The 23,281-nt window shown below is 43.6% G+C and overlaps 1 protein-coding gene across 7 annotated transcripts in view; it reads left to right on the top strand.

The window, feature by feature from the left end:
* Positions 1–23,281, top strand: part of LOC123763872 (arginine-glutamic acid dipeptide repeats protein) — a 114,893-nt gene that overhangs the window by 5,461 nt on the left and 86,151 nt on the right. For all 7 annotated transcript variants that reach the window (XM_069329960.1, XM_069329959.1, XM_069329962.1 and 4 more), the window contains exons 2-5: positions 2,190–2,400; positions 3,352–3,469; positions 4,608–4,678; positions 14,427–14,532. In XM_069329960.1, coding sequence (XP_069186061.1) covers positions 2,212–2,400; positions 3,352–3,469; positions 4,608–4,678; positions 14,427–14,532 — 484 coding nt within the window. In that variant the 5' untranslated portion in view covers positions 2,190–2,211. The remainder of the gene's footprint in view (positions 1–2,189; positions 2,401–3,351; positions 3,470–4,607; positions 4,679–14,426; positions 14,533–23,281) is intronic.

The following is a 23,281-nucleotide window of genomic DNA, read 5'->3' as shown; positions in this document are numbered from 1 at the left end:
AATAGACATTCCACAGCAAAGGGCCAAGCACACTACCATGTGGTATGCTGGCACCAATTGAGTGGTTTTTGGCATCTGCTACATTGAGGCTCATTGAGACATTGAGACTACATGGAGTACATTGAGACTCTCTGCTACTACATTGGACTCTTAGAGTCCGTTCTTGAAGGTATTCTTTTATTAACCCTTAAGATGGAGCCTGAGATGCCTAGTGCTTGAAGCTTCACTACTAATCCAGTGTGCCAGACTTGATGAAAGGCTCTTGCTATGTCTAGAGCAACACACAGCTGATCTTGGACTCATCTAGTGACTGATGCCACTTAGTGGAGAGATTTTGCAAGAGATCAGCAGCAGATCAGCCTTTTCTAATATCATGCTGTCGCTCACATATTAGCCGATAACGAAATTATATAATTTGTCAAGTGATTAATGATTGTAGGATTTTACCAATAATGGAGAGCAGTGATACTGATCTGTAGTTACCAACCACTGAGCTGCTCTTCTTTTAGTGTACTGGAACAACATCTGCCTTCTTCCATAAAGAGGGCCAATTACATTGAGCTAGGCAGAGTTTGAAGAGGTATATAAGTGGTGGAACCAACAGGTCAGTGCAGCTGTGTAGTAGTATTGGACTGACCTGACTGACCAGGTGCCTGACAGCTGGGTGGACAGCGCTTCAAATTCGTAGTCCTGAGGTTCCAGGTTCGATCCCCAGTGGAAGCGGAGAAATATTGGGCAAAATGTTTCTTTCACTCTGATGCCCCTGTTACCTAGCAGTAAATAGGTACCTGGGAGTTAGACAGCTGCTATGGGCTGCTTCCTTGTGGGGAGGGGGTATAACAAAAAGGAGGCCTGGTCAAGGACTGGGCCGCGGGGACGCTAAGCCCCGAAATCATCTCAAGATAACCTCGAGATAACCTTATCTGGTCCCTCAGCTTTGCTTGTTTTAAGCATTTTAGGAACAATATATGGCTATGTTTAACACCCCCCCAATAAATACTTGAAAGTTGAAGATATGGATAGCTTCTTCATGAATAATAGCCATAACGCTGACAAGCAGAGCAGGCTTGAAATGAGAAATTGAGTGCACATGCCCGTGCACTCGACCCTTGGTCCCAACTCCAGGAGCTTCATATGTATGAAGAACTACAGACTATCAGAAGTACAAGTGCTTGGTGTAATATGGAGACAAAAACTTAGATATTGGTGAGACAACAAAAGCAATTGAATTGGTAAATATAGCACCACTCCACAAAGAAGATAGAAAAGTAGTGTACAGTATTAGCAAAATTCATAGACATGTCATACTAAAATTACTCGAACTGTAATTAGTTTTTGAAAGAGTGATTAGGAGTCTGATCTCCAGTTTTATAAAAAAAAAATCACAACAGAACCCAGGTCAACATGTATTTAGAGCTGGAAGAAATAATTTTATAGTGCCTAATACTGTATAAGTTTTGCAATAAACTTAATTCAGAGCGGTATTACTACTTTTTAGTCCACCGAAAATATCAAAATGTTGGAAGGCTGGCCATTTTCAGCTTGTTCTTTCGAGTTGTCACAGTGTCACAAAAAAGGATGTACTGTACTAAAAGTTGCCTGACGCTAACCTAAGTGAGGACAGAGAGAGAATGTAACAGCCCGTCAGTTTAGTGAGATGCCATGATTTGTAGTTCATCATATTTTGACATTTGACATATCTAAATATGATGTATTATTCAAGAGGACAGGTTGGCATGTTACCCTTCATTAGCTAGAAAAAGAACTGAGGAGGAAGAGGGATGAAGTGAACATAGGTAAGAAAAGTGTATATATAATTTAAAAAGAATGGGAACTGGAACAGATGGGTAATTCACATGAGGATCCAGCAAGTCAGACAACAGAGTACAGTACAACACAGCAAGTTATTCTCTTCCTTCCTATTAAATATATTGTACTTCATAATAATAATTGTTTTTCATATTTCTTTTCAAACTGTTCTTGCCAAGATGATAATTGTTTCCCATCACGTTATATAAATACTTTCCCCAGTATTCATTACACTGTTCTCTTTGTAACCTGAGTTGTGTTATGCCGGCCTGGGAATACCTCTCGATTGGCTATGATAAAAAATATTAGTTTTAATATACAGTATTTACAAATTAAATTTGGGTACTGATAGACTAATATTAATTTTTATATTTGTTTAGATGGAAAAGCTTTGGGGGAAGTATGACTACCACTGACCGAGGCAAGCTGGTTGAAGAAGCAGAACATGGAGGGGGGTGTGGCAATTCGAGTAATCCGCCCCCCTCCTCTTCATCTTCATCAAATTCTAACTCATCTACTGCCTCAATTCCCCCAAGTGGAGCATTGGTGCCTGGAGGACCAAAGGGACCAGATGGAACTGTCATTGAAGAGGTAAGATGTAGATCTTTTGGGCACTTGAGGTGTGGTAGAAGACTTGCCTCAAAAGTTAAACGATATTGTGCTCAAAATCTGAACAGGATGGGGCAATTGGATCCTGTGCACTTAGCAGTAATTAGCAGTATTCCACTTAACCCTTAAACAGCGCAATACGTATATGTATGTAGGGAGTAACTGTCATGGAATGGCACAGATCATATATACTGGATATGATTTGCACATTCAAAATATTTAATATTAAAAAATATTTAAAATAGTCCTCCACATACATAGATAGATAGATATATATATATATTTATATATTACTATGAATAAGTATATGGTTGTCTGTATATCTATACTCGTATATATCCATGCATACATAAATATATTTTCAAAGTTACTCATAATAGACAGTACCTTTGACACACAAATACAACCTGTTAGCATGAAGAAAATAAATAAAGTGAGAAACAATAAAAATAGATCAACAAAGTTATTTCTATGCGGCACCTACACTCATTTGACCAATAAATATGCCAATTCTCCAGCCCACTACAGCTAAACCACAAGAGCTAGAGATTTTTTATTTGGATTTTTGTGTTACCTGAAGGTAAATTAACAACATGGCAAGAAAAAATAATTTGAACAATTTTTTGCTTGAGTGCACTGGGGATGTCAGCTGTTTAACAGTTAGCTGTTTAAGGGTTAATGGGGCTTATGAGTGCCACTCAAAGCAAGCCCTTGAATTGTCATAATATTTCTGTTTGTGACTCGTGGTGCCACCCTGTACTGTTCCTCAATTATGTTGTGGCAGATCATTTTTCAGGAAAGTGAACATATTTAATATTTTGTAATTTTTCCTTTCAAAATTATTATTTATACTGAAATAGTAAAACGTACATTAAGGCAAAAAAATTCTGAAATTGTTTACTTGATGTATAAACAAGCAACATTTTTTTTCAGGTTATGACAGCAGTTGTTGGGAAGAAGCAACCAGTAAGAGGTCAAGCATTTCGTGCACCAAATGGAGAATATGTATCATACCTTTGTACTGATGATGCAACATTGTATAGGCCTGGAGGTATGATTTTCATTAATTCAGTTTAGAGCAGAGTGTGAGTAAGTCCTCTTCCAGTTGAAACATAAATTAATACCTTGATGAGGTTTGGCCTATATAGACTCTGTTTACAGTGCAATGAATGGGAAGGAAATTGTATGGTACTGCTATTAAAAGGACCAAAGTACCCTTGTAAACTATTGAAATGTGTTTGTGAGTCACTGGAGGCAAGGTCAGTCTGGTCAGGTTAACATGTATTCAGAAGAGTTTGTCCTAAAGCCCAGAGAAATTAGATGCTAGTAATGACATGTTCTTGTCCACCAGTGGGGAGCTCTTTGTAGTTTAACTCCCAATCAAAACAGAATGCTAGCTACACCTGACCTATACCACCTGCTGCAAACGGGGTCTGCTAATGCTTACATTGTAAAGCCCAACACCACAAGGCAACTCCATCCTGATTTGCTGTGCCAGAAGGTAGCCAGTTTAAAACTGAAGTACAGTTCTGATAATAGCACACAGCCATGCGTGAAATTACACAGGAACCAAGCAGGCTACATGTTAATAGGCTACAGGAATGGCCATTGAGGTCTAAAAACACCTGTGCCTCATCCTGAGAAACTGAAAATCACAGGTACAGAATCAGATAAAGAAGTCATTACCACCCAGCAGAAAACATAGCTGACGGTAAACCCCCACAGGCACGAGGGACTGGCACACAAACACAGGCAGGCAAGCTGGCTACAGGTAAAGCCTCTTGGCAAAGCAAACACTAAACCCAAGGCTTCAATCACTAAATGAGGAAGGGCATAATCAGCCACAGATCACAAAATTATGCAAGTTTGTGGGGCTTGGCAGGGCCTGCCTTACAGTGGGGCTGCTGTACAGCAGTAACGTCAAGTCTTGCACACAATACCATAATGTTCATTGCCTCGAGTCTTAAATATAGTACTATAGTGTTCATTGCATCAAGTTTTACATGGTTCTCAAAGCAATGCAATACAAAAAATACTCAAATATTAAATTTTATGTGCAGTCATACTGTACACATTACATATTTCAGTTCAATTCAACAAGTACTTTACATTAGAAAAGTGATTTACTTATATCCTTAAAAGGTTTTAGTTTTAAGAAGATTTTAATTATAATTTTTTGTGTTTTCCAGATTCTGTGTATATTGAAAGTCAACGTGCTGATCAACCGTTCTTTATATGCTCAATACAAGAATTTCGCAGAGTGAGTAAAGTAGCACAATATGCGTTTTATGTACTCTTTACTCTGTACGTGTTATAAACACCCACACATTTCTTGTGTGTTATGGTACTTGATGAATTATTGCGCTACACTGTGTTTGAATTGACTAAACCACTGGTGTAATTTTTTTTACATTTTAATTATAGGTCTACAGTATATTAATTAGGTAGGTGGAGTCATGGCTGTAAATGAAAATAATTGTAGCTGTAAAAACATTGATGAAATTATGACATAGTACTCTATTGTATGTGTAGCTGAAAAGTTAGAATGAGGATGGTTGCAGATAATTCCATTTCTCATTTTGTATTAACCCTTAACATGCTAGGGGTATAATATCCTTTCTTCCCCACAGGCGCATGTAATTTTGAAAAAAAAAATTATTTTTTCTTCCTAACCTGTTAATTTGTGTTCACTGATCACGGGAAAAATAATTAAAAAATCGTAAGTGGCATATATTGCCCGCTATAGGGCGGGGAAGTCTGGCAAATTATAGGCGCTGACTCAGCGTGCGTCCCAGGCAGTCTGTTGCTCGCCAGCTGTCAGGCCGGAGTTGCCACAAAGAGATAATTACCTAATTATTTCAATGTCTCTGATTGATTTTTCATAGTTTTTTTTGCTGTAATATTCAATAGTGTGTAGTTTGATATATTTATATAATAAAATGAGTGAATCATTGCTGTACTCAAAAATATGGTGTGCATATTGTTGATTCAATTATGTTCATCAATCGGTGAACAAATACTTTGTCGATTATTACACTATAAGCACAGGTTATATATAAGTATCTGCATGTTTTGTTCACTATAACGAACCACTAAGTAGCTATTATGAGTCAAAAAGTAACGAGGAGTGACCGCCGTGTACCAGCCAGCCACTCCTGCCCTCCATCAAGTCATCTGACTCGCCCACATTCTCCTCCCACAATACTGTTTTTGCTATAATTCACTATATACAGACATTACATATAAGTATCTACATGTTTTGTTCACCATAACTGTACATCTAAGCTTGTATGGTGAGTAAAGGCACAAAGACGTAGGACCTCACACAGTCAGCTGATGGCTGCCGCCCTCAAGGCCAGACGCACTAATATTTCTCCTCCAACAATACTGTGTGGTGTTATTACGCTATATATCTTATATACAGACGTTATATATAAGTATTTACATGTTTTGTTCACCATAACTGTACATCTAAGCTTGTATGGTGAGTAAAGGCACAAGGACGTAGGACCTCACACAGTCAGCTGATGGCTGCCGCCCTCAAGGCCAGACGCACTAATATTTTTCCTCCAACAATACTGTGTGGTGTTATTACGCTATATACACACATTATATATAAATATCTACCTGTTTTATTCACCATACTTGTACAAATAAACTGGTATAAAGACAAACTGGTAAAGACCATTGTGGTAACCAGTAAACAACACCGTCGTCTGCACGGTGGCGTCGTGCAGACGACGCCACCGCCCTCACCAAAATGGCCGCTCCTAACCTTCTCTTGCTGTTTATACCCTCTATACACACGTTATATATAAGTATCTACATTTGTGTTCACCATAGCGAACCACTAAGCTGGTATGGTTATATCTTGAGGTTATCTTGAGATGATTTCGGGGCTTTAGTGTCCCGCGGCCCGGTCCTCGACCAGGCCTCCACCCCCAGGAAGCAGCCCGTGACAACTGACTAACACCCAGGTACCTATTTTACTGCTAGGTAACAGGGGCATAGGGTGAAAGAAACTTTGCCCATTGTTTCTTGCCGGCGCCTGGGATCGAACCCAGGACCACAGGATCACAAGTCCAGTGTGCTGTCCGCTCGGCCGACCGGCTCCCGGTCGAGTGGTGAATGCTGTCAATAAAAGGTGGCCACACACAGTCAGAAGACATTGCCACCACCCTCCCTCCCACAGCATTACTCCTCCCTCCATGGCGCACAGCGCTAAATATCACCACAATCCTGCTATTATCAGAACCCTGGTCAGTTTTATCACAGTCAGGGGTCTTCTGTAATAATATCATCGCTACATAATAGCATGAACAAGTATATTTTGGCATTTTTAGGCGATGCTATGGTCACAAGCTGAACAGCAGTGCTGTTAGCTCATGCTGCGTGTGTCAGGCTCGGTTGCTCACTCAATACTGAGGCCAATAACACCCGGGAGTTTGGCCCACGATTTTTTTTTTAAAATGGCGTCTGTTTACAAGAGCCCTGATGACGGTGTGGTGAACCCCGTGTATCCATGGGCCGTTTAAATCTTGCGTAGTACTCCAACACGTCATATGACGTGATGCACAGTTGACTGGAACAACGTCCAACACGTCATATGACGTGATGCGCACTTTAAGGGTTAAAGTGTCATTTCACTTTTCCTTTTTTTTTTTACAAGCAGTATGAAGTTTGATTTAGATTGTATGCAGAGAATGTCACAATAACGTGACTGGCGCAAATAACCTAACCCCACACATAATGGGTTCTCAATCTGGGGAATGCATGCCCTTGGTGCTCTCTCCATTGTTTATACCTTGAAGTTACCTGGACATGGTTCTGAGAAAATGCATTACAGAGACTTTGGACTACATGGACCATCAATCATTCTGGTTGATGGTCAGTCTGGCTGTTTGATGCCACGGCATGCAGTCTGACATGTTAGTAACAGCCTGGTTGATAATACCTTTTGGAAGTATTTATTAGGTTCCCTTATATTCCCAAATTTCTTTATTGGCTTGGAATATACATTCATACACCAGAGCAACCTTGAAATACTTACACACTAGAACAAACTTGGAACATGTTCAGTAGAAGCCTCCAAACTTCCTGTGGATTCAGTGAAGAATCCACAGGTCTTATAACTTATATCATGTCATGGTGCAGGGGTGAGGCGCGTGACTGGGAGTACCCTGATTGTTGATTAGTCACCTCGGTGCTCCAATTGGTTTTTTCATTCTCTACTGATAATTTTCCATCCCTCCATATTTCTCATCTTTCTTTTATTTATTTTATTTATTTATTTATTGATATGCACAAGAGTTTTTACATTCTTGTACAGCCACTAGTATGAGTAGCGTTTCGGGCAAGTCCTTAATCCTACGTTCCCTGGAATACGACCCCCACGAAAAATCGTTTTTACAAACAGGTACCCATTTTATTGTTGGGTTAAACAGAGGCTACAGTTAAGGATTTGCACCCAGTAAATCCTCCCTGGCCAGGATATGAACCCAGGTCATAGTGCTCCCAGAACGCCAGGCGAGTGTCTTGCCACTACACCACGGAGACTGTGTCTCCGTGACGTAGCTGTCTTTATTTTTAAATAGTGACTACTGTACGTGTTTAATCCTGTTTAATATAAATTCTGAATACAGTACATGTAATCTTTTTCTACTTTCACTGTTTCATGTAGAAGAAATGGATGATGGAGTAGTAGAGTATTAAAGGCCAAGAAGATGGCTGGACATGGTGAGTGTGTGGAGGAAGAAGAGATTAAAGTATGAATTGTGCACAAGAATTATTGAGAAATAAGAAGGAATGTTTTTTTCTTCTGTGGGGAAGCCCTTCGGCTCCCTGGAGCTTTCGGGCTAGTGTGTGATATATTAGTCTAGGGCATTAGTCAAGGGAGTTCAGCCTACTGGGACCATGAGCCAGATGGACCCCTCAGAGAGGCACATGGAACAGTGGCTGCTGGAAACCCCCCCCTTGTGGTTGGGGGTATTCCTTATCTGCCATCGACTGGGGCTAGGCACCCAGAAAGGTAGGCATAACAAAACATCCCCCCCCCCCCCACTTGGTAATAAAATTGCAACCAAAGACCGAACTGGGAGGCAGAACTCCCCCAATTCTCAAGGAAACAAGCAAACGTTATACACCACCATCGTTCCACTTGTCCACACAGCCCTTCCCTTCCCGGGAGGGGAAGATGGGGAAACCCTGAACCCACCATGCTGGCTACAAATCATCTTGAGATGATTTGAGGTTAACTTGAGATGATTTTGGGGCTAAGCGTCCCCACGGCTCGGTCCTTGACCAGGCCTCCTTTTTGTTACACATCCCCCCAGGAAGCAGCCAGTAGCAGCTGTCTGACTCCCAGGTACCTATTTACTGCTAGGTGAACAGGTGCATCAGAGTGAAAGAAACTGCCCATTTTTGTTTCCGCCTTTACCGGGGATCGAACCCGGAACCTCAGGACTACGGATTCGAAGCGCTGTCCACTCGGCTGTCAGGTGCCCCTGATCTGTCAACGCCAAAGAAAGGCGCCAACGAACTCGACCCCAGTTCGTTGGCTAATGCGATCTGGGGGTTGTCAACTCTGGTGTCGATTTCTTGGCAGTGTTTTGCCTTAGTGGTGTTTCCTGCTGTGTTGTGGTGGTCAGGTGTAACATCAGTGTACTGGGGCTGCATGCACTTAGGGCTATCTTCTCTAAGTACCCTATAAGTACTGTACTACCTCTGGGTGATAGGGTTCTCTTCCATAGTGCCTTCGGGATGCCACTTCCGAAGGGGTTCTTGCTGTTTGACATTTACCCCACCCTTGAGGCCAGCTGGGGTTTCGTGGCCTTTGTTTGGCCTTGGGTAGGAAGTGGTATTTTGCTTGTTGGGGCACAAGGTGTTCTGCAGCTTGCCTACCTACGCAGCGGCTGTGTTCCTGTTTCACGGCCTCATCTTGTAGAAGATGAGTGTTTTAGCTCATCTTCCTTGTTAGCTCTTGGGTTTAACCGGTTTTTGCAACACCTTGCCTGAACATCCTGTAGCAGTCAGCTTTGGCCCTGGCTCTTGGCTTTTCGTCTCCCTTTTGTCCGTTGCTGTTTGCGGAGACTGCTGTCACGCAGTTTCTGCAGGCAGCTTCATCTAGTTGTCTTCCTATGTCTAACATGTTGGTTCTCCAAGGTGGCCATTCTCGGCCTTCTCAGAAGGGTCGTGCCAGCGTTCGGGGTTCCTCCAGTTGGGGTGGGCCATTGGTGCCAGCTTTTGAGCCGGCACATCCATCGAAGCCGGAGTCGTCTGGTTGGCGCAGTGATCGCTCTGCTCACCAGCTGGCTTCTTGTAAGGGGCGTTGGCCCTTTCGCAAGTCACTCCGTTGAGGGGGAGGCTCGCGCTGTTTACTCACGCTTGGTCCCACGATTCGTGGGCGTTTCGGGTCGTTTCCTCCAGCCTGTAGTGGCGTTGGGTGGCGGCTCCTCCTCCGGTGGGTTTTGGGCTGACGGGGCAGACTTCTTCCCCTGCGGTCCGTAGAGTCATCTTGGAGTGGGTATGCTTGGGCAAGGTCGAAACGACCCCATCCCTCAGGTGAGTTCCCCGTCTGTTTCCAGTGCCAAAACAGGACTGTGTGGATCTGTGGTTCATTCTGGACTTGTCCCGTCTGAACCTGTGGATTCCTTTCGAATGACCACTCTGTCTCGGGGTCCAGCTTCTTTTGAAGTTGGGTGCTTGGATGGTGTCTGGACCTCCAGGATGATTATTGGCACATTTCCATTCATCGGGGTTCAGGGACTGGCTAGGTTTCGTGGTGGGGTGGGTGGCAGGCTTACCGCTTTCGTTGCCTTTCTTTTGGCTTGAATTTGGCACCTCGTGTACTCGTGCATCTTACTGGGTTGAGGTGACCCGTCTGTGGCTGCTAGGGGTGCAGGTTCTGGCCTGCCTCGACAACTGGTTGGTGTGTGGGCTCCCAGCCGGTTTGCTTGTCTGCTCGCCAGGGGTGTGGTTCTTTCCCAGCTCACTGAGTTTGGGTTCCCGGCAAATTGGAGGAAGGTCCCATCTGGTTCCATCCCAGGTTCGGACCTGGCTGGGCCTTGTTAGGGACTCTTGGACCGCTTCCGTGTCTCTCCCTCCAGAGGCATTGCTGCGGCTGCACTCCCGCATTCAGCTGTTTCTGGGGGGAGGGGTCCCGGGTCACTCAGGTTTGCTCGAGCAGTTGTGCGGGAGTCTGAGCTTCGCCATGCTAGTTTACCCACTGGGTCAGGTTTGACTTCCGTGTCTGTTCTGGTTCCTTTGGGGATGCCCCTTCCGCCTCTCTTGCAATTGCTGGGGGCTCGGCCTCCGTGGGCCTTGCATCGGTTGCTGCATTGCCGGCTTCCTCTTTGAGTTTTTGCGGGTTCAGTGCCTTGGCGTCTACTCGAGCCCTTGCTCGAGTTCACGGATGTGTCATCTCTTGGCTGGGGTTTTGTGACCAGTGCTCACCAGGCCGGCCAGGGATGGCAGGATCTGTCCTTCTGTCAGGCTCACAACATGGTGTGGGAGTTCACTGCGGTTTGGTTGTCGCTTTGGAGGGTTTGGGTCGCTCGGGGATCAACGATCCAGCTCCATTCGGATTGCTCTCCGGTGGTTCATTGCCTGAACTGTAAGGGTTCTCTTCAGTACTTTGCTCTTAGGGCTGGTCGCTTCAAGTGGCTTGTCTGCTGGTTTCTCTGGGTTTGGTTCTCCGTGCAGTTTATATTCGGGAGGTGTCCAACGTCCTGGTGGATAGCCTGTCTCGGTTCATTACCCTGTCCACTGGATGGACGGTCGTCACCGACTCCTTCAGTTGGCTCTACCGGACGTATGGGCTCACGGAGGCGGACCTCTTCACGTCGGCATGGTCAAGGTGTCTTCCAATATATGTGGTGCCCTTCCTCGACTGCAGAGCCATCACGGTGGATGCCTTTCGGCGGGTATGGTTGAGGTGTTGTTGCCTGCTCCTCTACCCCCTGGTCCAACTATTGCTTCGGGTTTTAGCTCGGTTGGAGTCCTACCACGGGAGAGTTGTCCTAGTGGCCCCTTGGTGGCCGGCCCAGCCTAGGTTTTAGGCACTGCTTGCTCGGTGTCTGTAACTGGGGAGTTTCCTGTGGCTCCGCCTCTTTCAGCAGATCGGACCGGTCTGGTGCATGGCTGGTTCAGTCTACTCCTCCACTCTTCATGTCTGATTTTTTTGACGCGGGTTTAACATCATCTGTATGGTGATCAGGTGGCATCGTTGATGGTGTCCCACCTGCACTTCATACTGTCTCGGTGACAATATTAAGTTATCTGGTGTTATTTTCAAGATTTTCTGTCTCTTCTTAGGTTGTCGTCTATTTCTGATCGGGTTGTCTTGTTCTTTCTTTCTTGGCTTTTTTAGGACTGTCACTTGATGCCGAATACCATCGTCTCGTATCGTGCGGCGCTGGCGGAGCCGCTCCAGCTTACGTTTGGGGTGGATGTTACTTTCGCTCCATTCCATAAGTTTTCTCGGGCTTTGTTTCACCTCCAGCCTGCTCATGTGCCGTCTGAGCCATCCTGATTCTTGGACCTGGTGCTATCTCTTCTCCTCGGTTTGTGGTGGCCCCTTTGGTTCAAGATTGTTTTCCAAGGCTCTGTTTCAGTTGGCATTGGTTTCTGGAGTTCAGGTTGGCGAGCTTTATGCTCTCTTCTGGCACAGAGGTTTCTGCATTTTTGATCCTAGTGGTTGGTTTGTTCGGTTGCATCCTGTGTCTTTTGTTCCCTGTTCCAGGGCTCGTGTCTCTCAGGATGTCCGCAGGGTTATTCAGTCTAGCCAGCTTATAGTTTATCCTCATTCCTATGACATTCAAAGGTTTGCTGCTTTGGCTGCCGTCTTCGGCAACATGTCTTGAGCTGACATTCGGGGATTTTGGAGGTCGAACTGGGTCCTGGCCACCCATTATTTTGTAAACATTCCTGGTCCAGGTCGTTCGTGTGTGGCTTTGGGTTGAAGGTTGCAGCCAGTTGTCTTCACTTCAAGTTGAGGAGCACTTGGCAGCCGTCTCCTCGGCAAGTCCCTCTTTTACTTATCTTTGGCTTATCGTTATGTAGCTCCAGGAAGCCGAAGAGGGCTCCCCACATGTTATATTGCATTCAGCGTTGAATGCAATATAACACAGTTTTCTGGGTGAGCCCTGGAGGCTCCCTGGCACCTTCCTTTCCTCCGGTTGGTGGTTTTGCTTTGTATTTTATGTTTAGCCTTCGAACTGTGGTTGAGTAGCTGACGCGGTGGGTCAAGCCCTCCCCTTCCCCCTCCTGGGGAAGGGGAGGGATGCGCGAAGATGCGGCGTGGTGGCGTTGTATGTCATTTGCTTGTTTCCTTTAGAATTAGGGGAGTTCTGCCACCCTGTTTGGTCTTTGGTTGCAATTTTCTTACCAAGTGCAGTGTGTTTTGTTATGCCTACCTTACCTAACCCTGGTTGATGGCAGATAAGGAATACCCCAACCACAGTGGGGGGGTTCCAGAGTACATTGCTCCCTGTGCCTCTCTGAGGGGGCCAGGTTCTGGCTCCTGGTACCCGGTAGGTTGAACTCCATTGAGTAATGCCCTAGACTAATATATTGCATATTAACACGATAACTCAAGGGAGCCTCTGGGGCTCTCATATCAAACCCAGAAAATATCAAACCCAGAGGCTCTCCCAGAAAATGGCTTTTCATTACATTTAATGCTGGATTTTTCGAGAGGAATGAATGTTTGATATGATGTACAGTGGAACCTCGGTTCACGACTGCCCTACAGTAGAATTTTTTTGGTTTACAATGTCAAATTAATCGTAAAATTTGAATTGATGTTCGATGGTTTACTTGGAAGATGACATCTTTTCGTACGCGTATGGGTCGGACGAGAGTGTGGTGTGGGGGGAGCGGGGCGTGGCACTCAGTTTGTTCACAAGTCTATCCCGCGTAGTGATGTTCGCGGCCACGCTTGAATTCTTTGTGAAGAATTTCACTGTTTGCCTGCTTTTTTTGTTTTTTAACATAAAAGTTCTTATTATATATCATGCCATGGGTCCCAGATAGTCAGTGGTAAAGTTCAACTTAAGAAAATTGGTTGTGAGGATGATGATAGAAGAAAAACAAGAGATCATTCATAGTGAGAATGGGAAGTCTCACTACAGACAAGTGTTAAAACGTAAGGAAAACAAATGTCTATAGACAGATTCTTAGTAAGACAAGCAAGCTACAACCAGGTCCTAGTGGTATACCTGCAAAACATAGAAAAAGAGAGTACCCCAGAAATGTCATCACTGCTGTTATAATGGAAGGGGGACTTCCCTTCCAAACACTAACACCTCTCCTCCTCCTCCTCCCCATCTTCCATATGCCAACAAGAGTCCTCATTCAAGGTAAGATATACATACTGTATTGTAGCTAGTACAAAATGAGTGTTATTCGGTATAAAATGTACTTTTAAGTTAATACTTTTGGGGGTGTGGAATGGGTTAATTCAATTTACATTATTGTTATTGGAAAATTTGTTTTGGTTGACGACGCGTCTCTGGGAATGAATTACGATCGTTAAGGAAGATACCACTGTACTGTGTTTTATACACAACAAAAGGAAAGTATTTTACTATTAGTGAAATCCTTCCTTCCTTCTGTGAATGAAGGAAGAACTTCTGTGAATTAGTGAAACCCATCCTTCTGTTTAGATAATAGTTTTTGTAACTGTGTGCACCATAGTTCAAAGATTGACATACTGTACTAAGCAATTAGTAGAATTTTGTACTACAGTATTTCTTGCTTTATCTTTCTTTCTTTTTCTTTCTTTTTCTTTCTTTTTCTTTCTTTCTCTTTCTTTCTCTCTTCCATCTTCCTTACCCCCTTCTCTCCCTCCCCCCATTTAACATGATAAATGGGGGAGGAGGGGCAGTGGTAACGATAATTCTTCACTATAATATATATGACAGCAAAGATATTGCAATACTTTATCTAATATGTGATGTACAGATATTATGTGCTGGCACTTGATGTGTGTATAATCTTGTCCCTTGCAGAGTAAGAGGGACACCTTAATGGTCAATATTAAGTGGTTCTACAGACCTTCAGAAGTGCCCGAAACAGTTTATCAGCGACTGGCTCAAGATCGCAACACAGAGAACAGTAAGCCTGGTAGCATCGAGATCACATATTTAATCACTGTAGCAAGTGAATTGTGTGCATGATTTTTGTTTAATCTGTGTAATTATTTGTCTGATAAGCAGGTATCCCCATTATATATATATATCTCATGACTTTCACAGATTTTTTTTTTCATGTGTGATACCATGAGAAAGCTTTGCATGTTTGCTTGTAAGTTTCAATACTTATGCATGGTTTTGCAGAGAAGGTTCCTATTACTATTGGCCTATGCAAACATATGGTGACAGATTTTAGAACCTTTTCTGGATGGGGAGCCCCTTTGGCTCCCCGGAGCTATCCAGGATGATATATATATCATTAGACTTTGGTATCAGTGTGAATGGAATTCTAGTTCTACTGGGGACCACAAGCCAGAACCTGGCTCCCTCAGAGAGGCACGAGGAGCAATGGCCTATAGAAATGCGCATGGGATTTGGAGCGTTCTATGTCTGCCATCGACCGGGTCAGGCATCCAGAAAGGTAAGCGCTTCAAAACAAATTCCTATTCTGGTTAAAATAACGAAAATTGACTAACGAGTGGACTGAATTCCCCAATTGAAAATGAACAAATGAGCATGACGTCACACGTGCCGCGCCGTGTGATGTCATATTGATTCGTTTGCCATATTGATTATACTCTTGTACTCGCCTATTCACCTAGTTGTACTCTCCTAGTTGTACTTGCGGGGGTTGAGCTTTGGCTCTTTGGTCCCCCCGCCTCTCAACTGTCAATCAACTGATGTACAGTTTCCTGAGCCTACTGGGCTCCATCATATCTACATTTGAAACTGTGTATGGAGTCAGCCTCCACCACATCGCTTCCTAGTACATTCCATTTACTAACTACTCTGACACTGAAAGTAGAGAGAGTAGAGCCTCTAGCTACCGGCATTTGGATCATATTGAAGATCTTTTTCATTGCCTGTTTACGTATTTCCTATCTCTATCGTACACTTTGTTGTGTATATTAGAACTGTATGTGCATATTGGCTATGCTCGTGATAGTGCTGGGTTGGACTCAGTGTTTGGTTCCCTGATATTGCACAGACCCAGTGTTCAGTTATGGAACAGTTTTTTCATCTCCTTGTATAACACTGCTGGCTGCTGTGTTGCAATGTTGGCAGGTGGGTGTAGATTTCCGACCAATCACTCCTGCCCCATACGGTTCATTTTCGTTGGGCCGGGAGGAGCTGGGATTATGGCCCTGGCTACGGACTTTTATTTGTTCCTTTTCCCCCTTTTTGTTCGCAGCTCCCCCCCTCTCGGGGAGTGTGAAGCTGTGCAGACATGTGGTGCGGCGGGGAGTTCTGTCCACTCGTTAGTCTATTTTTGTTATTTTAACCAGAATAGGTGTTTGTTTTGAGGCGCTTACCTTTTTGGGTGCCTGGCCCGGTCATTGGCAGATATAGAATGCTCCAAATCCCATGTGCATTTCTATAGACAAGTGATTTGCTCCTTGTGCCTCTTTGAGGGGGGGGGGGGGAGGCAGGTAATGCTTCATTGTCCCTGACAGGCCTAGAACTCCATTCACACTGACTGATGCCAAAGTCTAATGATATTCATATCAGCCTGGATAGCTCCGGGAAGCCTCCGGGTCTCACCTAGAAAATGGCTCTTTTATTGCATTCAACATTTTTTTTTTATATGTATATCAGTGGAGTGGGAAGACTTTTGCAGTATCATACACACAAATAAGCATAGAATCCTAATAATTTCCTAACATATTACCTTACACGAAATGATACTAACAGACTGGTGGCCCTAAACACAGATTTGCATCCCCTGCAACTTACTATAAACAATAATTAAAGAAGAGTATTGTCCATCTGAAGGGGACAAGCCTCGTCATCTAGAGACAGCGTGAGTTTAGAGTAAACAAGTCATGCCAAACAAACCTGATAGATTTCTACATCGTGGTAGCCAAGATATAGCAGAAGAAAGGAGGATTGGTAAATTACATTACTTTTAACTGACAAAAAAGCCTTCGACACTGTCCTATAAAAGACTGATATTCAAAATGGAAAAGCAAACTGGAGTAACTTGGAAGGCATTAGAATTGACAAAAAATACCTAGTAGGAGACAGAAGAACGGATGGACTGCCTCTTCCTAGATTGTCAAAAACTTTTGATACTGTCCCCTATGATAGGCTGGTGTTCTAGATTTGATAGAAAACAGGGATAACTGATGAGTATTGAAATGTGCAAGGGAAACAAATGGTTATTGTCAAAGTGGTGATGACTATGGTGGAGAGACAAGAGACAGAATCGTACACATAAATATGTGCTAATGGGAAATTGTAATGCCAGAAACTTCAGGGAATTATAGAAAGACCCAACAAACTCCAGAAGTGGGAAGTCTAATGACTGTTAATGGTCAACCCTAATAACTGTAAATTAATAAAGCTTGGAAAGAGAGATAGGAAACCGGATAGAATCTATACAATTATTTTCAGTAGTTCAGTAGGTAGGTATAATTGGGAAGATTTGGGAAGTAGGCAAACATTAAAATAGCATTTGAAACCTAAATTCAGACTCTTACACAGACAATCTATACTGCCTATGGAAGGCCAATACTTGAATCCACAACATCTGGATTAATCAGCACCTTGTGAAGCACAAAACTGAACTTGAAAACATGCAGAGATTTGCAACAAGACCAGTGTCTGAATTAAGAGGACCAAGTTGTAACGACGGTGTAAGGAACTCGATCTCGCATCCCTTGAAGAAGGAATGTACTGAGGAAATGTGATTGCTATATACAAGATAATGAGGAGAATGAACAAGGTGGATCAAAATGAAAAGGCCTTTTTTGAGTTGAGAATGTATAGAACAAGAGAACATGAAACTGGAAACATAAATAACTCAAAGGAACTGCTTTTTCTCATTCTCTTATCAGATATAGAAAAAAATACAAATCACAGCTCTTGTTTGTTTGTTGATGATACAAAAATCAGTATGAAAATTACTTTCGTAGAAGACACTAAAACACTAAAAGCTGATGTTAATATAGTCTTCGATTGGGAAACAGAAAATAACATAATGTCTAACAGTGATAAAATTCCAGATACTTAGGTATTGTATTGTAAAAATTAAGAATTTAAATAAAATACAAATTACATGACACAATCGGATCTCCTCGTAGAAGGAAAACATGTAAATGATCTGTGAATAATGTCAGATGACCAAACATTTAGTGAGCATAAGGAAGGAAACAGCATCAACCAGGAAAATGATAGGGTGGATTATGAGAACCTTTGAATCCAGGAATTTCACCACTAAGCTTTTACTATTCAAATCACTTGTTCTTCCTACCTCAAGTACTGCTCAGTAATCACTTCTCCTTTCAAAGCAAGAGATTGATATATATGAAGTAGAGGTAATACAGAGAACGTATATGTCATGCATAACCACGTTAAAGCACCTGGCATCATCTAAAAGCTCTCGGAATATCCCCTAGAATAATGACGAGAGGTATCACATAATATATATATGTGGAAGATACTGGACGATCAGGTCACAAATTTGCACAGTAGGATAACAATATACTGGCTCAAATGATATGGTAGAAAATGCTGGGTTGATTATGTGATTAGTAGAGGTGTCATAGGAACAATCAAAGACAACTGTATGAACATCAAAGGTCCACAGCAATTCACTACCCTTCCAACAAGCATAAGAAATAATGCTGGAGCAAAAGTGGATGTGTTCAAGGAAGAACTAGACAAGTTCCTGCAAGTAGTATTGTACCAGTCAGGTATACTGCAGGTAAGGAAATTCTCATATCCTGTGGGGAAGTGGATGGTCAACACCTGGAGTGCACTGAAAGATGATGTCATGGAAGCCACCTCCATCCACAACCTTAAAGCCAACTATGACAAACAACTCACACATCAGAAAAGTTAAAATGTAATGTTCCAGGTACAATAAGTCAAGTAAATGGAGCAGAAAGAGCTAATCTTCATTCTCCAATAAGCACTGTTAGGCAAGTATCACTATAATTTTTTCATCCTCTCTTTTCACTAACCCAATTTTTTCTTTCAAAGCAGTCTGTTCTTATATTTTTTTTTATCATCTCATTACTGTACTCATTTTGTACTCTTACACCATAGCCTTTGTCGTCACTGTCATATGACTGAACCATATTTATTTTTTCTGGGGGTAACCCTCATGTGGTTCCCTGACACTACTATTTACTAATATGGTACCATCTACTAAGTCGCAACAGCCATGGAGCTCTATAGGCTTACCGGGGACCAGTGCCAGAACCTGGCCCCCCTCACAGTGGTGCAAGCAGCAGAGACATTTATTTTTGCCATCTCACTGGGAAAGCAACCAGAAAGTCTGAGACAAAACAAACCACTAGTGTCTTCAATTGAGACATTGAGACTGAAGCCTCGAAACCCGCCAAAAGAACTCTCCCCCAACTTTGAAAACACATTCTCTTGGAATTAGCGCAAGCTAATTTGCCTCACCTCCCCCACTCATTTGGGGGGAGTGGGGAGGTAGTCCACCACCTTCTGGCATCTCCACTCTAAGTTCTATATTTGATGAAGTGCATGCCAGATTCTGTCCTGGTTCCAATGATCTACTTTTTCAACTAAGTGGTAGTGTTTGCCCTTGGTGGTGTTTCTTGTGTAGCATGAGCCAAATTTTGAGAGTGCTTGGCACAGCTTGGTGCTGCTTGTGTGCAGGGTTACCTTTCTTGTTTGCTCCTTAGTGTTGCCTTTACTTTGGCAGCATTCTCTTTCCTGGAGTGTTTAGAGGTCCTCACCTGTGGTGGCTCTCACCCTGGGCGAGTCAGGAATCATGGGACTTTCCTGTCTTAACTAAGGTCTGGAGCGACATTGGCTGGTGGGGCACACTGGTGGTTTACATGCATGAACTCCCTAGTGTTCTATTACTTGTTCTTTTAAGCCTTCTCGGCACACCAAGATCGGCTTTCACAATTCTGTATTATTATTCAGGCTGTGTCAGCTTACTTATAGGTCTGGCATAGCAATCCCAGTGCCTGGGTGTCCTGCTTGGGTTTCCCCTTCAGGCCCTGGATATTACCTGCAGGTTCGGTGGTCCTATGGATATTTTCCCCAAACCTGCTCTCACTTCGGGCGAGTTTGAGAGTTGCTCAAAGTCCATGCTACGTGTTGACGTTCATTTCTTCTACCTCCGCTGTGCTGCTTGTTGGATCCTTAACACTTGACCTTGAGTCATGTGAGGTTTGTTCTCCCCATGTGAATCTTCTCTCTGACCACCCTGATGATGTTAATGCTTATCACGCAGCAATTGTTTTGCATGTGCAGTTTTCTCAGTTGCAATATTCTTGGTTGTGTGCCCAGTTAGATGCCTCGGAGCCGCTGCAGTTGGTGTTTAGGGACACAGAATTGGAGATGTTGGTGACATCCACCATGGCTCCATCTGCATCTCATCTTCCTTTCCCTGGGTGTGGTTTGCCCTTCCTCTGTTCCTTCCCCACCCCTGCTGGCTTTCAAGTGCCTGAGGGTTTCCAGATAGGGGCAGCGTTTAGCTCAGGATGTGGCTTGGCCAGCTTCAGGTTGCTTCTTTTGATTCATCCACATAGGCAGTTGACTCAGCTACTCAGCTAGTCCTGCAGAGGCTTCTGGGTTCTTTCAGCCAGTCCCTCCTTTTAACCCTTGTGTTGCTAAGGGCTCTTTGGCCATTGTCACCCACAGGCACATAAACAAAAAAAAAATTCTTCTCACCCTGTTAATTTCTGTTCCCTGATCACGGGAAGAATAATAAAAAAATCGTAAGTGGCATATTTTGGCCGCTACAGGGTGGGGAAGTCTGCCAAAAAAAAGGCGCTGACTCGGCATGCGTCCGAGGCGGGCTGCTCAGCCCCAGCTGTCGGGCAGGATTGGCCACAAAGATATAATTACCTAATTATTTCAATGTCTCTGATTTTTCTTCTTTTTTTTGTTTTTTGCTGCAATATTATTCAATAGTGTGTAGTGTGATATATTTATATAATAAAATGTGTGGATCATCGCTGTACTCAAAATTATGGTGTGCATATTATTGATTCAATTATTGTGTTCATAAAACAATAAACAAATACTTTGTCAGTTATTACACTATATACACAAGTTATATATAAGTATCTGCATGTTTTGTTCGCCATAACAAACCACTAAGTTGATTTTATGATCAAGAAGCAACGAGTTGTAGCCACCACGAGCGTAGCTTTCATCCTGTAACTACACTTAGGTTATTACCAGGTTATTACCACATCTTCCAATCAGCCTCTCGCTGCCACTCCCTCCCTCAGTGACTCCTCACACGCCCACATCCTCCTCCCACCATTCTGTTTTTGCTTCTATTCATTATACAGTATAAAGACGTTATATATAAGTATCTGCATTTGTGTTCACCATAACAAACCACTATGTTAGTATGCCGAGTGGCAGTGACAGCCAGTTTCAGCCCGCCACTAACTGTCCCTACCTTCATCACCTCACCTGACTCGCCAAAATTCTCCTCCCACCATACTGTTTTTGGTTTTATTCACTATAAACAGTCGTTATATATAAGTATCTACATTTGTGTTCACCATAGCAAACAACTAAGCTGATATAGTGAGTCCAGACAGTAAAAGGTGGTCATACAGAGTCAGTAGACAACACTACCTCCCTCCCCTCCAAGATTACTCCTCCCACTACAGTGCTAATTATCACAACAATCCTGCTATTATCAGAATCCTGGTCATTTTTATCACAGTCAGGGGTCTTCTGTAATACTATCATTGCTAAATAATAGTATGTACATATATTTTATGGCATTTTTAGGCGATGCTGTAGTCACAAGCTGAACAGCAGTGCTGTGAGCTCATGCTGTATGCGCCAGCCTTGGTGGCTCACTCAGTACTGGGGACCTCACACCCGGGAATGTGGCTCACGATTTAAAAAAAAAATGGCATCTGTTTACAAGAGCCCTGATGAACCCCGTGTATCCGCGGGCCGTTTAAATCTTGCGTAATACTCCAATACGTCATCTGACGTGTTGTGCAAGTTTGCGCAAGTTACTCAACACGTCACATGACGTTGACCAGACCACACACTATAAAATGAAGGGACAACGACGTTTTCGTCCGTCCTGGACCATTCTCAAGTCAATAGTGACATGGAGTCACATGACGTGTTGTGCAGTTTAAGGGTTAAGCCTCTTCTTCTGACTTCGCTTTTCTGTCCCAGGCAGTGGGCGAGAATGCTGTTTCTGGCTTAGGGGGTCTTCTTCTATGGCTTCTAGAACTTGGAGGGGGAGTTGGATTTGGGCCCTTGGGTCCCTTTCGACTCTTTAAGGGGTTCCTGGCTCCCTCCGAGGAGTGTTTTATTTTGCAAGGGGAGGGGTTTTCATATCCTCCCATCCTGTATGAGTGCAATTTGGGTGTGGGTTCCCATAGGCATCAGTTTCATGCGCCTTTGGGCCCATCGGCATCATCCTTCTGGAGGTTTCTTTCTTCTTAGGGTCCCTTTTGCAGTGGCTTGAAAGCTGGACACTCCATGTTCCAGGATGCAGTGGCCATGTTCTTTACCATCTGACTCGCATATCAACAAGCTGTGTTGCCGCATTCTTTGTATTAGGTGTGGGTTCTTGTTCTTTTGTCTGTCTTTCCCTTTTCTCCTCTCCTCTTTCCTGAGGATGATGATGTGCAGTTCCTCTTCCTGCAGTGTCACTGCTGGTGTCAAGTCGGCCCCTGATGACTTGACAGTTGCTTAAGAGGTTGTGTGGGGACCTGAATTTTGCTTGGATCAATTTTCCTTTGGGCAAGGTTTGGCTTTGATGGCTGCTCTGGTATATTTGGAACAGCATCTTTTGCCGTTGCCACGATCATTGGATGCAAGCCCCATTGGCCCTTCGCCGGCTGCTGCATTGCCAGCTTCCTCTTCGGGATTTTCAGGGTTCGGTTTTCTGGCACCTTCCTCCGCCGCCATCGCTCATTTCTTCACGGATGCCTTGGCACTGGGATGGGGCTTTGTGACCAGCGCTCACCAAGCCAGCCATGGTCGTTGGTCTCCTCTCTGTTGTTGGGTTCACAGTATGGTTTGGGAGTTTGTGGCTGTGCGGAGGCAGTGCGGAGGGTGCAGATTCCTCTGGGCTCTCTGCTCCTGTTCTATTCGGATTGTTTCCCTGTGGTTCACTTTCTCCTCTATGCTCTTGTGTAGCTGTGGGCCGGGTGTCTTCTTCGTTTTGACTTCAACAGTGCTTCCTCCTCCTCCTCCTCGGTGAGTTCCCATGTGTTTTCCTTCTTCATTGGTAGTTAGCATCAGGTAGCCACAAGGGGTTTTACCCAGAAAACCATGTGTTGAATGTAATGAAACAAATTTCTCCGTGAGCTTTGGATTCTCTAGGAACTTGCATAAGTTTCACAGAGAACTTGATTGTTTGTTTACATAGTTGGGAGAGCTCTTGCAGTGGGTTTTGAAGCTTCAGTCTCTATTGATGTCAGCAGTTATTTGTTTTGACTCTGACTTTGTTTACTTCCCTGGTGAGGTGGCATAAATAAATGTAGCTGCTCCCCGAGCCAGATTCTGGCACTGTTGTCTGGAAGGTATGATAGACCTATAGAAATTCCCAGCTGAAGTGACCTAGCACAGTATATGGTACCATATCAGTATATTGTTGAAGCTTCAGGAAACCATTGGGGCTCGTCCAGAAATTGGCATTTCATTACATTCAATGTTGTTTTATTTTTAATTTGTAAATACAAATTTTTAAT

This window comes from Procambarus clarkii, chromosome 23 (genome assembly GCF_040958095.1).
Source record: "Procambarus clarkii isolate CNS0578487 chromosome 23, FALCON_Pclarkii_2.0, whole genome shotgun sequence".
Taxonomy (NCBI): domain Eukaryota; kingdom Metazoa; phylum Arthropoda; class Malacostraca; order Decapoda; family Cambaridae; genus Procambarus; species Procambarus clarkii.
The sequence above is the reverse complement of the archived record's forward strand: the minus strand, read 5'-3'. Positions and strand labels throughout refer to the sequence as shown.